Below are 16897 nucleotides of genomic sequence, written 5' to 3' on the forward strand. Positions count from 1 at the left end.
AAGAGTTTGCACAGAGCTATGGGTACACGGTTAGCTTTTAGTACAGCATATCACCCCCAGAGCGACGGTCAATAAGAGAGAGTTATTCAGATTTTAAAGGATATGCTCAGAGCTTGTACTATCGATTATCCTGGTAGCTGGGATTCCAAATTGCCTCTTGTTGAGTTCACGTACAATAATAGCTACCAAGCGACGATTGGCATGGCACCGTATGAAGCACTTTATGGCAGAAAGTGTAGATCTCCTTTGTATTGGGATGAGATTGGTGAGAGGAAGATGTTGGGTCCAGAGTTGGTCCAACAGACAGCTGATGTTGTTGCTGTTATTCAAGAGAGGATGAAGACAGCACAGACAAGACAGAAGAGTTATGCTGATGTCAGGTGAAGGCCGTTGCAGTTTGAGGTTGGAGACCATGTGTTTTTGAAGATTGCACCTCTTAAGGGTGTGATGCGGTTTGGCAAGAAGGGAAAGTTGAGTCCGAGATTTATTGGCCCATTTGAGATCTTGGATAGAGTTGGTGATCGAGCTTACAGGTTAGCCCTACCGCCAGATCTTGATAGAGTTCATAATGTTTTTCATGTCTCCATGCTCAGGAAGTATATTGCGAATCCTTCCCATGTTCTTCGCCACGAGCCATTGGATTTGACGCCGAATTTGACTTATCAAGAGATTCCGGTCCAGATTCTGGATCGCAAAATTAAAGTGTTGAGAAACAAAGAGATCGGCATTGTTAAAGTCCTTTGGAGGAATCATTTGATTGAAGAAGCCACGTGGGAACCAGAGGATGAGATGAAAGAAAAGTATCCTGAGTTGTTTTCGCAGTGACGTCAATTTCGGGGATGAAATTCCTTTAAGGAGGTGAGGTTGTAATATCCAAGACTGGTGAACGGTACGGTTTAAGATTTCGTATGTTTATAGACTATTTGGTCAAGTTTAAGCATGGTTTAGATGTTAAGAGTTGTGATCTATGGTTTATAGTATTGTTGATTATAGATGTTGTGTGGTTATATTGTAGCGTCGTTGCGATTTAATTCATGGTAATTTGTATGTTGAGCCGATTGGTATGAGGCCAATTGGAGTGGTTAGATATGTTATAGAGGTGCAACTTTCTTGTTGGGAGTGTTTCCAATATATGAAGAGAAGTGACGTTGCGATTCGGTTTAGTTGCGAAGAGTATTGTTGGTTCAGAGGAGAGTGCACCCGCACTCCTTTATGCAGTGCACCCGCGGTATGGTCAGTGCACCCGCGCTCAAAAGAAGACCGCACCCGCGGTCGTTATTTCAGATTTTTGGTTGAGTTGCCGAAGACACACCGCACCCGCGGTGTAAGAGTTACCGCACCCGCGGTCGTCATTTTCGAATTTTTGAATGAGGTGCCGAAGGTATAGCGCACCCGCGGTCGGTGAACAGTAGAAGCGTGTTTTCGAGATTTAAGTGATATAAATGGTAGAGTTACTCTCATTACTCTCATTTCTCTCCATTCTCTCGGTTTGCAGCTCAAGTGAAGGCTAGGGTTCCATTTCCTTTCACTTCATCTCTTTGATTCTTGCATCTTGTTGGAGTTTTGTAGTGGGAGCAAAGTTATTGTGGGTTCTAAGAACTAAGGTAAGCTTATGGGTTTGTTTATTTCTTGGTTTTGGTGTTGGGAGAAGTATTGGGTTTGTGGATTGTGTTGGTTTTATGGATTTAATGGTATGAGTTTGTGATTATTGAGATGATAATGGTGCAATACATGGTTTATTGTTGTAGGTTGTGTACCAAGAGATTATATTCAAGGGTTCTATTGGTAGTAAGTGGAATTTCATTCTTTGTGCTCACATGATAATATATGTATGGTGTTTCAATGGTTTTAATGTGTTATTCCCTTCATTTGATTCGTGGTATGTATTGATACACTTTGTTGTATATTATGGAGGCATTTTATGTCTCAATTGTGAAAAAGGGAATACAAGAGAAAAGAGTCTTCAAAGTGTTTGATTTAATGCCAAAGAGAGAGTTTAAATAATTTATTGGATTGATAGATACATAGTCAGAGATTGCATGGAATTAGTTGATCAACGACCATAGGCTTATATCCCTCAGTGTTATCGATGTATATCGATGGGATATAGGTACAGAGACATAGATACTATATAGATATCAATCTAACAGAGAAAAGAGAAATATCATCTTATTGTTATATTATGCTATGTTATTCATATTTCAAGAGTTGATAGTATTTAATGATTTCAAAGCCATGTTTTACAGAGTATGATATATATATGTCCATTGCTATGTAAGAGTTCCACTTGCTGAGTTTTATACTCATTTCAGTTATTTCATGTGATGCAGACAAGAGCGACGAGCCAGGACGTTGATTGAAGTCGGGGTCATATGCATGAGAGAAGGAAAGAAGAAGGCTATTTTTGCTAGCAATGGGACATGATCACAAAAATGATATTTTGTATTTTTGTTGTATCATTTCATTGATCATGTATATACTTTTGATTGTAAATGTTTTTATGTCAAGAAATTTTTAATCCTTCCTCCCTTCAAGTAAAATTTTTAGTATTCCGCTGCTATTTTATCAAAACCGGTCAGAGCGTTACATGGTTAGTTTACAAAATTGGGGCAAAATTGTGGAGGATATTGGTGACTCCAACCCTGCAGTGAAGGATTACAATGCCAGTGGTAGTCGAAATTTGTCATATCATTTAACAAGTGCATCGCATTGTTGTATTCTCTATTAAATAAGTGACTACCAGTTGCCAAAGCCCCATAATTTACCCAACTTCTTGTTGCATCATCCAAACCAAAATAAAAAAATTGAATAAGAGTGTAGTTTGACAAATCATGAAACCGAAAGTTGTTTGCCAGATCATTGAATCTCCCCCAAGCAGCATAGAATGGTTCTGAGTATTGTTGGGCAAAATTCGTGAACACTCCACGATGATCCATCTCGAAGTACCTCGCAATAAAATAAATATAAATTAAATAAATTAGATAAAAATCGATGATTTTTTTTTGAAAATAAAAAAAATAGTCTAGTCTCAAGCAAATAATTTATTCTAATATTAAATAAATTAGTCCCCGGCAACGGCGCCAAAAACTTGACCAACGATTTCGGTTGGAATAATTCTAGCAAGCGGACTAAGTCAAGTTATAGTAAATGGATGATGGGTCCAAGTATCGATCCCACAGAGACTAATATTTAATTACTAGAATTTATAATACTTAACTTAAGCTAGACAAAATAAATAAAAAGATGATATGTGGATTATTAATCTAAAATATTAAATAAAATCTTATCAATTAAAAACGACGGATTAAGATATCAAGGAGGGATTCAAATTCAAATAAATAACTAAGATACACAACGATACCAGACTCTACTATGTTGACACGTGTTAAAATCCAATTAATTATTTAATTCTTGACAATCACGGTGAAATCCTCAAATTTATTTATTAAACGATTCCTCGAGTTAATAAACCTATTTAAATCTAACAGTCCAATTATTTCTAATTGAATTTAATTATATCTAAATGCAATAAATCTTCGTGGAATTTCGGTTTTCACCTAAAACCGCACACTGAAACCGAATATTATTTCTAATCAGTTTAACCATGTGTTGATGACGTCTTTGTTGCTATATTTAATCAATCATATTCCGATTCGTGATTAATCAACATACATGTAAATAACTTCAGTCTATTAACAAGAAATATTAAATCAACGTCAATCAATAATTAAAATCTAGAAAAATAATATAATGAAAATAAAAAAAATATCAAATAAAGTATTGTTTGGCCCTATTATGCTCTTAGCATAAAGAAAATTATTACATGAATTCAAAATAGAAGTGAAAAGTCATATTTAAGTTCATAGAAGAAAACAAAATTAAGGATGAGTGAAAGGAATTCTCAGTGATTTGTGGCGTGTGACGAGGAATTCCTCCAGCTTTTACCTCTGTCTTCCTCCCTGTTTCTTTTCTCTTCTTCTTCCCTGGTGTTGTCTTTCGTTAATCTTCTATTCTGCACTTCTGTCTTCTCTCTTCTGCATCTCTCCTCTGCTGTTATGGATCTCCTCCCTTCTGTTCACTTATGTTCTCTTTCCTCTCTTCTCTCCTCTACCTCTCTCTTCTTTTCTCTCTCTGTTCACGTATATGTACGCTTTCTCTCTTCCTCCTTGCTTCTCTGCCTCTCTCTTCCGCGCTGATTTTTTCTCTTTAATGCGTCTCCTTTTTCTGCTCACGTACGCTACCTTTTATAATTCTTCATGGGCCTCATCCTTTAAATCTTTGAAGCTCTTCTCATGTTTAAAATTGTAGATAATATTTTATTTTTCAATTTTGAGGCTTACTCTCTCAATATCTGCACAGATTTTCTTCCAAAATTTCAACATTATCAAGGAATAAAATATAAGAATATTTTATTTCCTTCCTCTTGGTATTTTGTTGCTTTTGAATTCTTGCAAAATCATATTATCTCCCAAATTATGCATTTTTTTCTTCTTCAATTCAAATCTGCAATCATTATAAACTTAATTAAGATAAACACAAAATTAGGGATAATAATTTTAGATAACCACAAATATTATAAAATAGAATCCTAAAATCTTTATCAATCAGCCCCAAATTTCACCCCTCTATTTTGTATTTATTATTATCATATGCTACATGAATATATATGTATTTAATTATGAGAACTATCTTACCAAAGCAATAAAAAGTAAAAAATAAGAGGATATAGCATGACATGTTAAACAACATATATGTTAAAACAGTCCCCGGAAGGATCTTGCGAGTTGGACGTACGTGTGGGCACGAGTGACACAATACAGAAAACGACGTTTGTATGATGCACGGATTATAACAAAAGATTTATACTCGTTTCAGGCCATCTCCAACTATTTAATATTTATTTTATTAATTTAATAATTATATATTTAAACATAAAAAATTAATTAAAGTTATTCATTAATTTAACAAGTAAATGTTTAATTATTGACTTTTTTAATATTTATTTATTTATGTTAACTATTAATAATTAAGAAATAATTTGATTTAATGATTTATAAATTATAATTTAATACAAATGCAAAAAATTAATATAACAATACAATTCATAACTAAATTGAAACACATAATTGAAATACAAATACAAATTGAAACATATAATTCAAATACAAATTGCAAATACAAAGACAATAATTGAAAGGAAAATACATTTAGAAAATAAACAAACTAGATAATCAATAATCTAGTAAATTTGATCCGGATCCTCCAAAATCACCCAAATATTTTCCAAACGTGTCAACATCTTGTTGTCCGTGTCTTTCTCTTTTTTGCATATTTTTTTCTCGTTCAATTCGAAACTATTTCACGCATTTCTGGATCGTCAATTGTGCTTAAATCCATGTACAGAACTCTATTCTCCTCTTGAAGGGCAACCAATGGCATTTCTTGTTGTCGAGTTTCAATTTTATTTTGTTGATTTTCTAATTTCAATTTTTCATTTTGCGATTTTAGTATTTGAATATCACAATGTTGTTGAAGTTTAGTGGAACCATTTTCTAGTATATTCATAAGATTGTGATGTCCTTGTTTCATTGTAGATAATAATTCTGAAATGTTGTCGTCTTTTTTTTCCTTTAATTTAACTATGCAATCCAGGAGAACCTGATATTGAAATATCTGGTGTCTGAGTTTTTGACTGTGAAGAATCCAAGTTTGTAACGTGAATTTTAGGTACTGGGCTCGATGGATTGATGTCACTAAAGAATTTTTCAATCTCTTTCATAATAGGCCACACATGATCAAATTTGAATCATTTACTATAATTAATATTTTGCATGAAAAGATCTTTTGCTCTATTCAACTGCACGAAAATACACGACTCGTATAAGAGTTTAAATAGTAACGAAAATAATCTATATAAAAATACTTACAATATCCTCTTCAGATTGACCACTTGGTTTGAGAGTTTCAATTTAGTGAATACATCCTCTTAATCTTCCAAAGTGACCGAGTGCAACTTTCATGTGACATTGCATTGATATTTTGCTACGTACTTGTAGAGAGTTTGGTTTGGTGATGTTGTAAGTTTCTTCGACACGAGTCCAAAACTGGTCTTTGGATTGGTTGATACATGTGATGTGATTTTGTCTCATGTCAAAAAATACATGACATAGAATCAGGTCTTCTTCAACGATGTAAGAAGCAGTTCTAGTATTGAATGCCATTAACTTGCTTGGAAAAGATAATAAGATTGAGAATGTAGGTGTCATGATTTTATGATCCGAATATAGTTTATTTATACTAAAAATACAATAAGATTGTAATCTTATCAAATGATCAAAATTACATGCAATATGATCTAACGATGCTTTTGTAAATAGGATTGGAATCTAATCAAACTGTTATGATCTAGATAAGAAATATAATCATACGGTCCTGATGTAGATAGAAATGTAATCCATCAAACGGACATGATCTAGATAGGAAATATAAACTAATGGTCCTGATGTAGAAATGAATGAAATCCAACAAACGACCATGATCTAGACATGAAGTCTAATCCAATGGTCCTGGTGTATATAGGAATGAAATCCATCCAACGCTCCTGATGTAGATATGAAATCTAATCCAATACTCCTGATATAGATATGAATATAATCCACCTAAATATCATATACTTAACAACTATTATATAATGTGATCAAATTATCCTATTTTCCGCACCACACATTTTACAATCTCAATATCTTGAAAATAATTCTCATTTCCAATCTCATGTATCGTCTTCTAGCTCATATTCATTATCGGAAAATGAAGATGAAACATAAAACAATTGTATGAATATTGCTGAGCATTTTGAAAAAAAATAAAATCAGTTTTAAATGTTATAGCTCAAGAGCAAGAGTTGGTTGTTGTGTACATCATCTAACATTATCTAAGGGGTCCGGAAAAAAATATTTTGCAATGAAACAAGAATCTTGTAGTAAAGACATGGAACACGCATTTGGCGTTCTTCAATCACGATTTGCAATTGTGGCATATCCAGCACGTAGTTGGAAGAAACCTCATTTACATGACATAATGAAATCATGTATCATAATGTACAATAAGATTATCGAAGATGAACGTAACATTGGTGCACCAATTCAAGATGCGAAAGAAGCACCAACTCTGGACGTATAAATGGTTGTTGATGAGCATATCAAATTTCAAGAATTTCTCAGTCGATATAAAAGAATAAAAGACAAAGATGCTTATTTCGCAATACAGAATGCTTTAATTGATTATTTGTGAGATGAATATAGTGATTCAAATGTTTGAAATTGTATTTTTATTATATTTGAAATTGTATCTGTATTATGTTTAAATTTGTATTCGGAATTTTCAATTTAAATACATTTCGTATACTAATTCATATTATATATAATTTAATTTATATTATATAATTAAATTATAAACTTAAATATCATTATTTAAATTTATTAATAATATGATATTTATTATATAATACAAATATAAGTCATAATTAAAAATATATTAAATAAAAGATAATAACTAATATATGTAAAATAAAAAGAGTATTTAGAGAATATTCTTTTTAGTGTAAGATTTTAAGTAAATGAGTTGGAGATAAATATTGTATTTGGTGCATAAATCGCACTATTTTAATATAAAATTTTCATCAAAATAGATTTTGTGGTTAAAGATACATCAAAATACATATAATCAGAATACATATATAGCATGGATTGTATCCTGAAACGGTTGTATAAACTTTGTATTCCGGAAGAAAAAATATACGTAGGGCTGGTTGAACAACATTTTCTTTATAATATATATCGTTGAATGAAATTCATATATTTGAATTCTACGTGAAATATATTAGATATCCATGTATTCAATGAATAATATTCCTGCAAACAAATTAATCATATTAAAATAAGGAATTTTATCATTTGTTATGGTATTAAACAAATTAATTATATTAAAATAAGGAATTCATGGAATTTTTTTTATTCAGTAATTAGTTTATACTTTATTATTAACAAAGTCTGACATCCTGATTGTCTTTTTATCAATATCAGATTTATTCTTATTTGATTTAACAATTTTTATTCACGAAAAAAAAAATCTATTATCAAAATTTATTAACATATTATTATTATTAAAAAGACCAAAATCATATACAAATAATATATATAATTTTTATTTTGATTAATTTTTAAATTATCTTTTATATATGTACACATCACAAACCTAATATTAAAATAATTAAAGATATGTTGCCAAAGAGAGTTGCTCTGACCGGCCGCATATTTTTATTTATTTAAATAAATAAATAACAATGGAGCTTCTAATCCGCCATTGCTTAAGTCACTATTCTTGGACTTTTCTTTGGGAAATGTTGGTTTCACAGGACCCTGACATTTACTATGAGTTTGAAAATTCGATCTAACCAAACTCAAACCATTAAATTTGGTTTTATTTTTAGTCGTTTAATAAAATAATAATCTTTGTTTGGTAGAATAATCGAAACATGTTTGCTGAGTAGAGTAATCGAAACGTGATGTTTGAGATGTTCTATGATTTAAAATATTTGAGTTGTATCATTACCACTAGCTATAGATTGTGGTAAAACGACAAACGATCGGTCATACAATTGACAAAAACTTGTGTCAGACGGTCTCACGGATCGTATTTTGTAAGATGAATCACTTATTTAGGTCATCCATGAAAAAATATTACTTTTTATGCTAAGAGTATTACTTTCTATTGTGAATATTTGTAGGGATGACACGTCTCACAGATAAAGATTCGTGAGACCGTCTCACAAGATACCTACTTCATATAATTTGTATCAGAACCAAAGTCAACATGTTCGATTCTTTTGGATTTCAATTAATGCAATTATTGAGAGATATTGTTTAGTGTAATAATTGTATTGCATCGTTATCACCGAGTATAACTTTTGGCAAATCAATAAATGCTCAATCCTGTATCTTATTGAATTTTCAATCTACTGTTCAATTTTTGGCACGCATGCACACATTAGTACGTGTTCAACATTTTAGCTGAATTATATTTTTATTCATATACACCACATAAATTATCATTGTTTTAGTGGAATACAAGAAAGTTCAAATCTTTTGTGCTGTAATCGTGGAGATGAGTTTGAACACAAAATAGAATGAATTTTAAATGAAATAATTAATTTATTTAATAAATTTTAAATAGTTTATGATATTGTTTGTGAAAGCAATAAAATATATTTAAATCATAATTGACGTATAAAAGAAGTTTTATAAAATGATTTTTTTAATGGTGTTCAATAATCTTTTCCAACCATAAAAAGTCTGTATTAATCTCCCCCCAGAGAAACACAGTAAAGCAAGAGCAACAGTGATGGGAATTTCACAAGAACTGGTGTGCTCCATGATCGCAGCTTTTGTTGCCTTTGCACTTCTGGTGGCGAATTGGGTGTGGTTGAGGCCGAAGAAGCTGGAGAAACTGTTGAGGAAGCAGGGCTTCCATGGGAACCCGTACAGATTCCTCTACGGGGACTTGAAAGAGCTGCGGAAGATAGTTGAAGAAGTAAAATCAAAACCCATCAGTGTCGATGTTGATATCAAGCCAAGGGTCATCCCGTTTCCCCTCAAAACCATCCAAAAATATGGTATTGCCAGCCATTTCTTTTTCTTGAATTTGTTGTTGTGTTCTGAGTTAGTTTTAAAGCTCTATTATGCTGGGCTTTGTTTATACATATATATACACTGGATAAATGGTTGGTTTTAGTCCTAAACGAAAATACTGGATAAATCCCTACAAGTTTTAGGGTGGAGCATGACATGTTTTAAAAAAATATTCACATGTTACATTTAATTAATTATTCCCTGTATATGTTTGGATTGTTATCGGGTTTAAAAAGTTGATTCAAACGTAATAGTTGGATTCAAACATAACATGATTCATCAGTATTCATGCCTTTCAGGAAATGCGTCGTTTTTTTGGCTTGGGTCAAGGCCTATAGTTATTATCACAGATCCTGTACTTGTAAAAGAGGTTATGTCCAAGAGTGATATATACCAGAAGCCCAAAAATGAGAATCCTCTGGCCAAGCTTCTTGCGCAAGGATTAGTAAGTTATGAGGGAGATAAATGGGCGAAACACAGAAAACTTATCAATCCTGCTTTCCATCTCGAGAAGTTGAAGGTTTTTTATTTTTTATTTTTTATTGGATCACACTCTTTATATACTGATTCCATTCCCAGATCATGATAAAAAAAATTAAGGAAAATGGTCTGTATACTATCATTTCAAGTTGAGAATTGGGAGGAAGCCTTGCTATAGGCTGGCCGATGCAATTTTGTCCTGAATTCTAGGACTGTATATGTTGATGCTTCTTTTGTTTTTGAGCAGCTAATGATTCCGGCCTTCTATTCGAGTTGTGATGAAGTTTTGAGCAAATGGGATAAAAGCATGTCCCCAGAAGGATCTTGTGAGGTGGATGTGTGGCCGCATCTACAAAATTTAACGAGTGATGCAATATCAAGAACGGCATTTGGTAGTAACTATCAAGAAGGGAGAAGAATATTCGAACTTCAAAAAGAACAGATGCAGCACTTCTCTAAGGTTATACGGTCCGTATACATACCTGGGTGGAGGTAACAACTAAGATAATGTTCGGTGACCTCACCGCTAAATCTCTGTACTATAATTTCTTTAGACTTCAAATTATCGAAGTTGATGCAGCATTAAGCAAAGCATATGTGAAATTCGACAAGAAACTGTTCTCAAGAATTGAACCATCTTCTTTAGTTTGATAAGATGTGAGGGCGTGTTGTATCTTCTCATTTCTTATCTTGTTGCTTTCAATTTTCTCAGATTTGTGCCCACTAGAAGGCACAGAAGAATGAAAGAGATTGAAAAAGAAGTTCAGTCTTCAATAAGGAGTATTTTGAGTAAAAGGGTGAAGGCAATGAAAGCGGGGCAAGCACGACACGACGACTTATTAAGCATATTGTTGGAATCAAATTTCCAAGAAATCGAACAAAGTGGTGACAAGAGTTATGGAATGACCATTGACGAAGTAGTAGAAGAGTGCAAACTGTTTTATTTTGCTGGACAGGAGACTACTTCTGTTTTACTCGTGTGGACAATGATCTTATTGAGTAAACATCCCGAGTGGCAAACGAGAGCTCGAGAAGAGGTTTTGCAAGTCTTTTGGAACCAATCTCCGGGATTTGATGGGTTGAATCGCCTGAAAATCGTGCGTTGTTCTCAATACAACATTTGCATTTACCTAAATGTTTGATACATGTCTGTCCAAGCATCTCTTGTTTGTAATTCTTGCAGTATTTTTTCCCAGGTTACCATGATTTTGTACGAGGTCTTGAGGCTTTACCCACCTATAGTTGCTCTTACTCGAAGGGCTACTGAAGAAATGAAGCTAGGGGAATTTACGTTTCCGGAAGGGACGCATTTGTGGATGCCAATAATGTTGCTGCATCACGAGCCCGAGATCTGGGGGGACGATGCGTTGGAGTTCAATCCTGAAAGATTCAACGATGGAGTGTCTAAGGCACAAAAAGGCCAAGGCATATTCTTCCCATTCGGTTGGGGACCCCGAATTTGCCTTGGACAAACTTTTGCAATGTTAGAAGCAAAAATGGCAATGGCTTTGATCCTGCAACGATTCTCTTTCGAGCTTTCAGCATCCTATACGCACGCTCCGCAGGCATATGTAATTCTTCAGCCTCAACATGGTGCGCATTTGGTTCTGAAAAAGCGAATCATCGAGTAAAATAATTAACCAGAATGATACTGTACCATGTATTAACAAAACCCTGTACCGTGTGGCTAATGTGACAGGGACAAGCTACTATGTATGGCTAATATAAATAAATATGGTACAAAGATGTAATCAATGTAAATTATAAGCTAAAAATCGTATTATATATTAAGATTTAGCAGAAGGACCTCAAACAAATAATTTTTTTTTAAAAAAAAAAATTCTCAACAGGTGATATTACATTATCAAGCTGTGAAAATATTTATTAAAGTGTATTTTTGGTACTGTGACATTAGTATTTCTATCATCCCAAAAAAAAAAGTAGTTTCCAGAAAGCAAACGGTTAGACATAGACATTCATTTTGTATATTTAATTAGATGCGTCTGTTTCGTAAAAAAAACAAAAGAATAGTTTTTTAAATTTCAATTAAAAATTTTAAATTTTTGAGATGCTAGGGGATAAGATAATTTATGAAGAAAAATGATAGTAAATATAGTAAAATTACGTAGTTAGTTTGATAAAATGAAAGATATTTTAGGCAAATTTAAAATTACATAATGACTACATGTAGTTAATGGAATATTATATATTGTTTGGTTAAGCGTGTATGAGAGAGAATAGTACTTGGATGAATGATATCATGAGAAGTTCTTGTGTGTTAAGATGTTGACGTTGTGCTGCTTGATCTGGTTGGCTAGATGGGCCGTAAAAAAGTGACGTCGGATTTTAACTGGTAATATTGTCTCTGTTAGAACGTGACCGACGGTAGAGAAACGGTAAAACTAATCTCCAAGTGATATGAAACATCAGTAGTAGATAGACTCGCATCTCATCTCCCCATACTCATGAGCCTAAGAGCCCAACCTATTAGTACTCAATTCTGTGCACTACGCTGCCACAAGTACAAGGAAATAAAATTGTGTTTTAACTAACAACTATAGATTTTGGCCTAGTGGTAAGTGCATGATCCTAGCAATTATAATTTTGAGTTGCACCATTACCATCAGCTATAGATTTTGAAAAAGTGACAAACACTCCGTACTAGAGTGAAGTTCTTTTCGAGACATGTGGATTGAAAAGTTACGTGATGAAATTGAGCAAGTATTCATAATTTGTTTAGGTGTTAGAGCCCACTACATTGAATGAAATCAATTGTTAATTGAAATAAATCATTGTATAAATCATAAAAATTGATAATAAATCAAAGGTATCTGATAGTCTATTGAACATACCTATTGACAACACCGTGTCCCGAGGAGTACTAAGAAAGTGGGCTGAAAATAAAGAGGGTCACTCTGAAGAAATTATTGCCGATTATTCTCAAGAACTTAGAAATACTGATGAAATTGAGAAAGTACCAGAAGCACGGAAAAAGAAACAAAGAAAGGCAGTCAGTGGGGAGATGAAACGGTAAGGACTCGTAAAGCTCCATGTTGGATGAAAGATTACGTTTCCAAGTAGCATGTTAAGATATCACAGAACGTAACTTTAAGAGTTGTTAATGACTACTTAGAAAGTTACATGAACAGGAGTTTGTGATGGGAAAAAGGAGGAATACAAAAAATTATTTGCATTCTCTAACCCTCTCTTTTCGTCTCTCATTTTGTCTTCTACATTCCTATTCTACGTACTTCTGTTAATTCTTCATTTGATTCTTGAAAGTAAGTGAACCTCACTCAAAGAAGGTTTAAAATACTGAATCTAATTAGTTAGATTCTATCAGTATTGTTAGTATATGTTGGGCAGCCCATACACTCAAGTCAGAAACCAGCCCAACCAACCCAAGTTGATTGTCAACCCATGTACTATTTTGTTTTACGTCTTTAGCATTTGTGGACTTACGTTTTTCTCTCTCGTATTATAAAGCATGTACAGAACATTCCAGTTTAGTACTTGAATGAATTGATTCCTTCTCCCGAAAGCGGTTATCCGTTTAACATGGTATCAGAGCTCATGTTCCATCGTTATGTGTTGGACTGCTTATAGTTAGGCCATCCGTTCTGCCCATAGTTGGGTCATTTGTAAACTCTACCTTCCAGATATTCATTCCTAGGCGTTAGAGGAGTATGTTAATTGTCCCACAGTTGGATAAATAACATGGGAGTTGTATATATGGGCTTGGACAATCCTCCTCCCTTGAGCTAGCTTTTGGGGTTGAGTTAGTCCAAGTTTTAATCTTAACAAGTATCACTAACATACTGTTGTTTTATTGTATACATTTGGATTTTTGGAAATCTACTCTACACATGAATAATTCAAAATATTCAAATCGTCACAATTTATATATAAAAAATAATTAACGAATATAATCCCGTTGTGGATGTATAGATGCAGTCCACAAATGAAGATGTAGCAGCAATTAACATGCAATAAAAAAATTTAAACTTATGAATAAATTAGATAATCTGGTCCTCTGTGGGTATAACATATACTGATTTATATCTGAGGGTATAATCTACGGAATATTAAACACATGTTCTTCGCTACGGTCGTGAGAAACCAACAAACCATTCGACATTAAAATATATAGTTGGAAAAGAAAGATCATCGAATAACAACGCAAAATAAATGTGGTGTTAGAGAAGCGAACTACGACCATGTCACATAAACATGTCTCCCAGAAGAGGAGTAAAAAGAACGTCAGAATAGATATTGAAGACGATGAGATACTTGATATTTGTTTAGACAAGTACAAAAACGTTTTTAGTGTTTATAAGTGAAAAAACCTTAAAGAATATGTTTGGACAAGATTTTCTAAAAAAAAAAATTTAAAAGAGTTTTCCAAGTATAATTTTTAAGAATAATTTAGAGGTACTTTTTATGTTTTTAGAATAAAAAATGTGGGTCATATAAAGTTGTTCTCCCAACAACTTCTTAATTATTGTTAACTATAAAATCATTTTTTTTAAATAGTTGTTCAAATATCTTTTTAACTGAAAAATATTTTTATAAAATAGTTGTCCAAACATATATTATTTTTTAAAAAAAACTTTTAAAACTTTCTATAACTTTTGTGTATAAAAAACACTTTAATAATAAAAATTTTCTATAAATTTTTTGTTCAAACAGAACCTTTGCGATTTTACCAAAAGGGTGAAGGTGTATATTATAACAAATTACACAAGAAGTTGCTAGCTGTCAAATCAAGCAAGAACTAGATTGTGAAGTGTCACGTGGATAAGAGAACGTCTCTGATTCGTATACCGTTTATAGTCATGATTTTTTTGTGGTTTGATTTGTTTCAATTGATGAATATTCATAAACATGTCGTTATTTGAACGTCTTTAAATATTATCTAAATTTCAGAAAAATTTTCTGCAGTTAGCTATCATATGTAACGTACATGCAATTTTCTAGTATATATTGAGAGATAATATCGTATAAATATCGAAGTTGGGAGCTGGCTTAAGGCCTGGTATAAAAACTTGTGTAGTAGCAATTGATAATGTTGAAAATCATTAATAGATTCTTCTCAATAGAAAGAGTAGAGAAATAAGAGGATTAAATAAACATATCTCTACAAATAATTGTGCAATTTCATTTACTAGATTTAATATTCTTGTTGCTCTTTATTATATTTGTTTTATGTGCTCATTTGATCAAGATATAGTAAATGTGTGTTGAATTGAGTGTGCTTGTTTGAGAGAAGTGTAGAGATGAGCAATCTTTTGCGAAAGTTACATTATTGCTATAAGTTGTGTCAAGCTGTTGACACTCATGCATGATCATGTAAATATATCTTTTTCAACCAACATAGTTTTCATAAAAAAAATTTATGAAGAGTAACAATATCATTAAAATACAATATTATATTATTTATCAAAATTTTCATTTAAATATTTTTAAAAACTATTCATTTAAAATATTAATATTGTGTGTGTACCAACATAAAATAAATAGAGTCAATAGTATTTTTACTTTTACAAAATATGAATTTAATCACTAGATGATACATAGTATATATTTTGCTGATATAATATAAAAAATAGAAGACTTAATCTTAATTTCAGATTTTAATTGATTTCACAATTTATTTTTCCAACTATTTATTGGCAAGTTTAAATATTGCATGAGAGATTTTGAGTGATGGAATACACTTTATTTTATTGTTTTTTCTGTAATTTTCGGTTAACTCATCGCATATTTAATATGGATATTTATAAATTAAATCTAGCATTTTCCAAGGCGTATCAACTCCACTTTTTGACTAGTTATTCAAACTTCCTAAATTACTTTTAAAGTACTCGTAAATATTTCTAGAAAATGACTCTAGAGATTAAAAAGTATATCTAGCACTCTCCTTAATTTGTGATTTTTAATCGACATATTTCGAGGAACTAGCATGATGCACGTGCGTTGCACGTAATATCAAATATATTATAAAAATTAAAAAAATTTGATTTTCTGAAAAACAATTTGAATCATTTTGTTATTTATATGGGCTTAATTTCTTATCATATTAGACGGTTTATAAGAACTTATATAACTTACTTTCAAAATTGTTTCTCAAATTAAAATTCAATCAGTTGATTTTATGTTATATAATACATGATAATGAACATAATATATAGAACAAAATGAACTGAAACAAATTTTTAAAAGTATTATGTATTCAAACACTACGTATAAAACATAATAACCTAAAAATCAATCAAAATATGGATTTTATCAATGTATAAATCATAATCTACAAAAGCGAAGCATATTAAAGACAAATAATTATCAATTTAAAATCACTGTGACTAACTCATAAAAAAAATATTAAAACAAATGAAATAGTAATATTGATAGTAAAATATAACCCATAATATTTAATTTAACCTCCTAAAAATTTTTTTATTTTTTATTTTTACAATTCTATATCATGGATAATAAATTCTATATATCGATCTTTCGTAGACTAACTTTGATGACTCTTAATTTCTTGTTAAATAAGTTTTAAAATAATAAATAAATCAACATATGTAAAAAAATGCACATTCAAATAAGATTATATGGTAAATATCAAATAAATTCATATAACAATTATTAAACATAGATTTTAAACTATTGGTATGATTTTAACAATCAAAATTTGAAATATAACAAAAGAAATAAACTTTCATATATAT

At 31.7% G+C, this 16897-nt stretch overlaps 1 protein-coding gene across 3 annotated transcripts; it reads left to right on the plus strand.

Moving 5' to 3' along the window:
* Nucleotides 1–9324: 9324 nt before the first annotated feature.
* Nucleotides 9325–12073, plus strand: LOC142540695 (cytochrome P450 CYP72A219-like). Of its 3 annotated transcripts, XR_012819141.1 has the most exons (6): nt 9325–9670; nt 9986–10206; nt 10414–10658; nt 10879–11263; nt 11363–11922; nt 12036–12073. XR_012819141.1 is itself a non-coding variant. In XM_075647039.1 (5 exons), the coding sequence occupies exons 1-5, from the start codon at nt 9400–9402 to the stop codon at nt 11795–11797; spliced, it is 1557 nt and encodes a 518-aa protein (XP_075503154.1). In that variant the 5' UTR covers nt 9325–9399; the 3' UTR covers nt 11798–11969. The 3 variants fall into 3 exon arrangements, 2 of the variants coding, with proteins under 2 accessions (XP_075503154.1, XP_075503155.1); XM_075647039.1 differs by lacking the exon at nt 12036–12073 and having other exon boundaries at nt 11363–11969; XM_075647040.1 differs by lacking the exon at nt 12036–12073 and having other exon boundaries at nt 9376–9670; nt 9970–10206; nt 11363–11969.
* The last annotated feature ends 4824 nt before the right edge of the window (nt 12074–16897 follow it).

The sequence above is a fragment of the Primulina tabacum genome, chromosome 3 (genome assembly GCF_025594145.1).
Source record: "Primulina tabacum isolate GXHZ01 chromosome 3, ASM2559414v2, whole genome shotgun sequence".
NCBI classification, from domain to species: domain Eukaryota; kingdom Viridiplantae; phylum Streptophyta; class Magnoliopsida; order Lamiales; family Gesneriaceae; genus Primulina; species Primulina tabacum.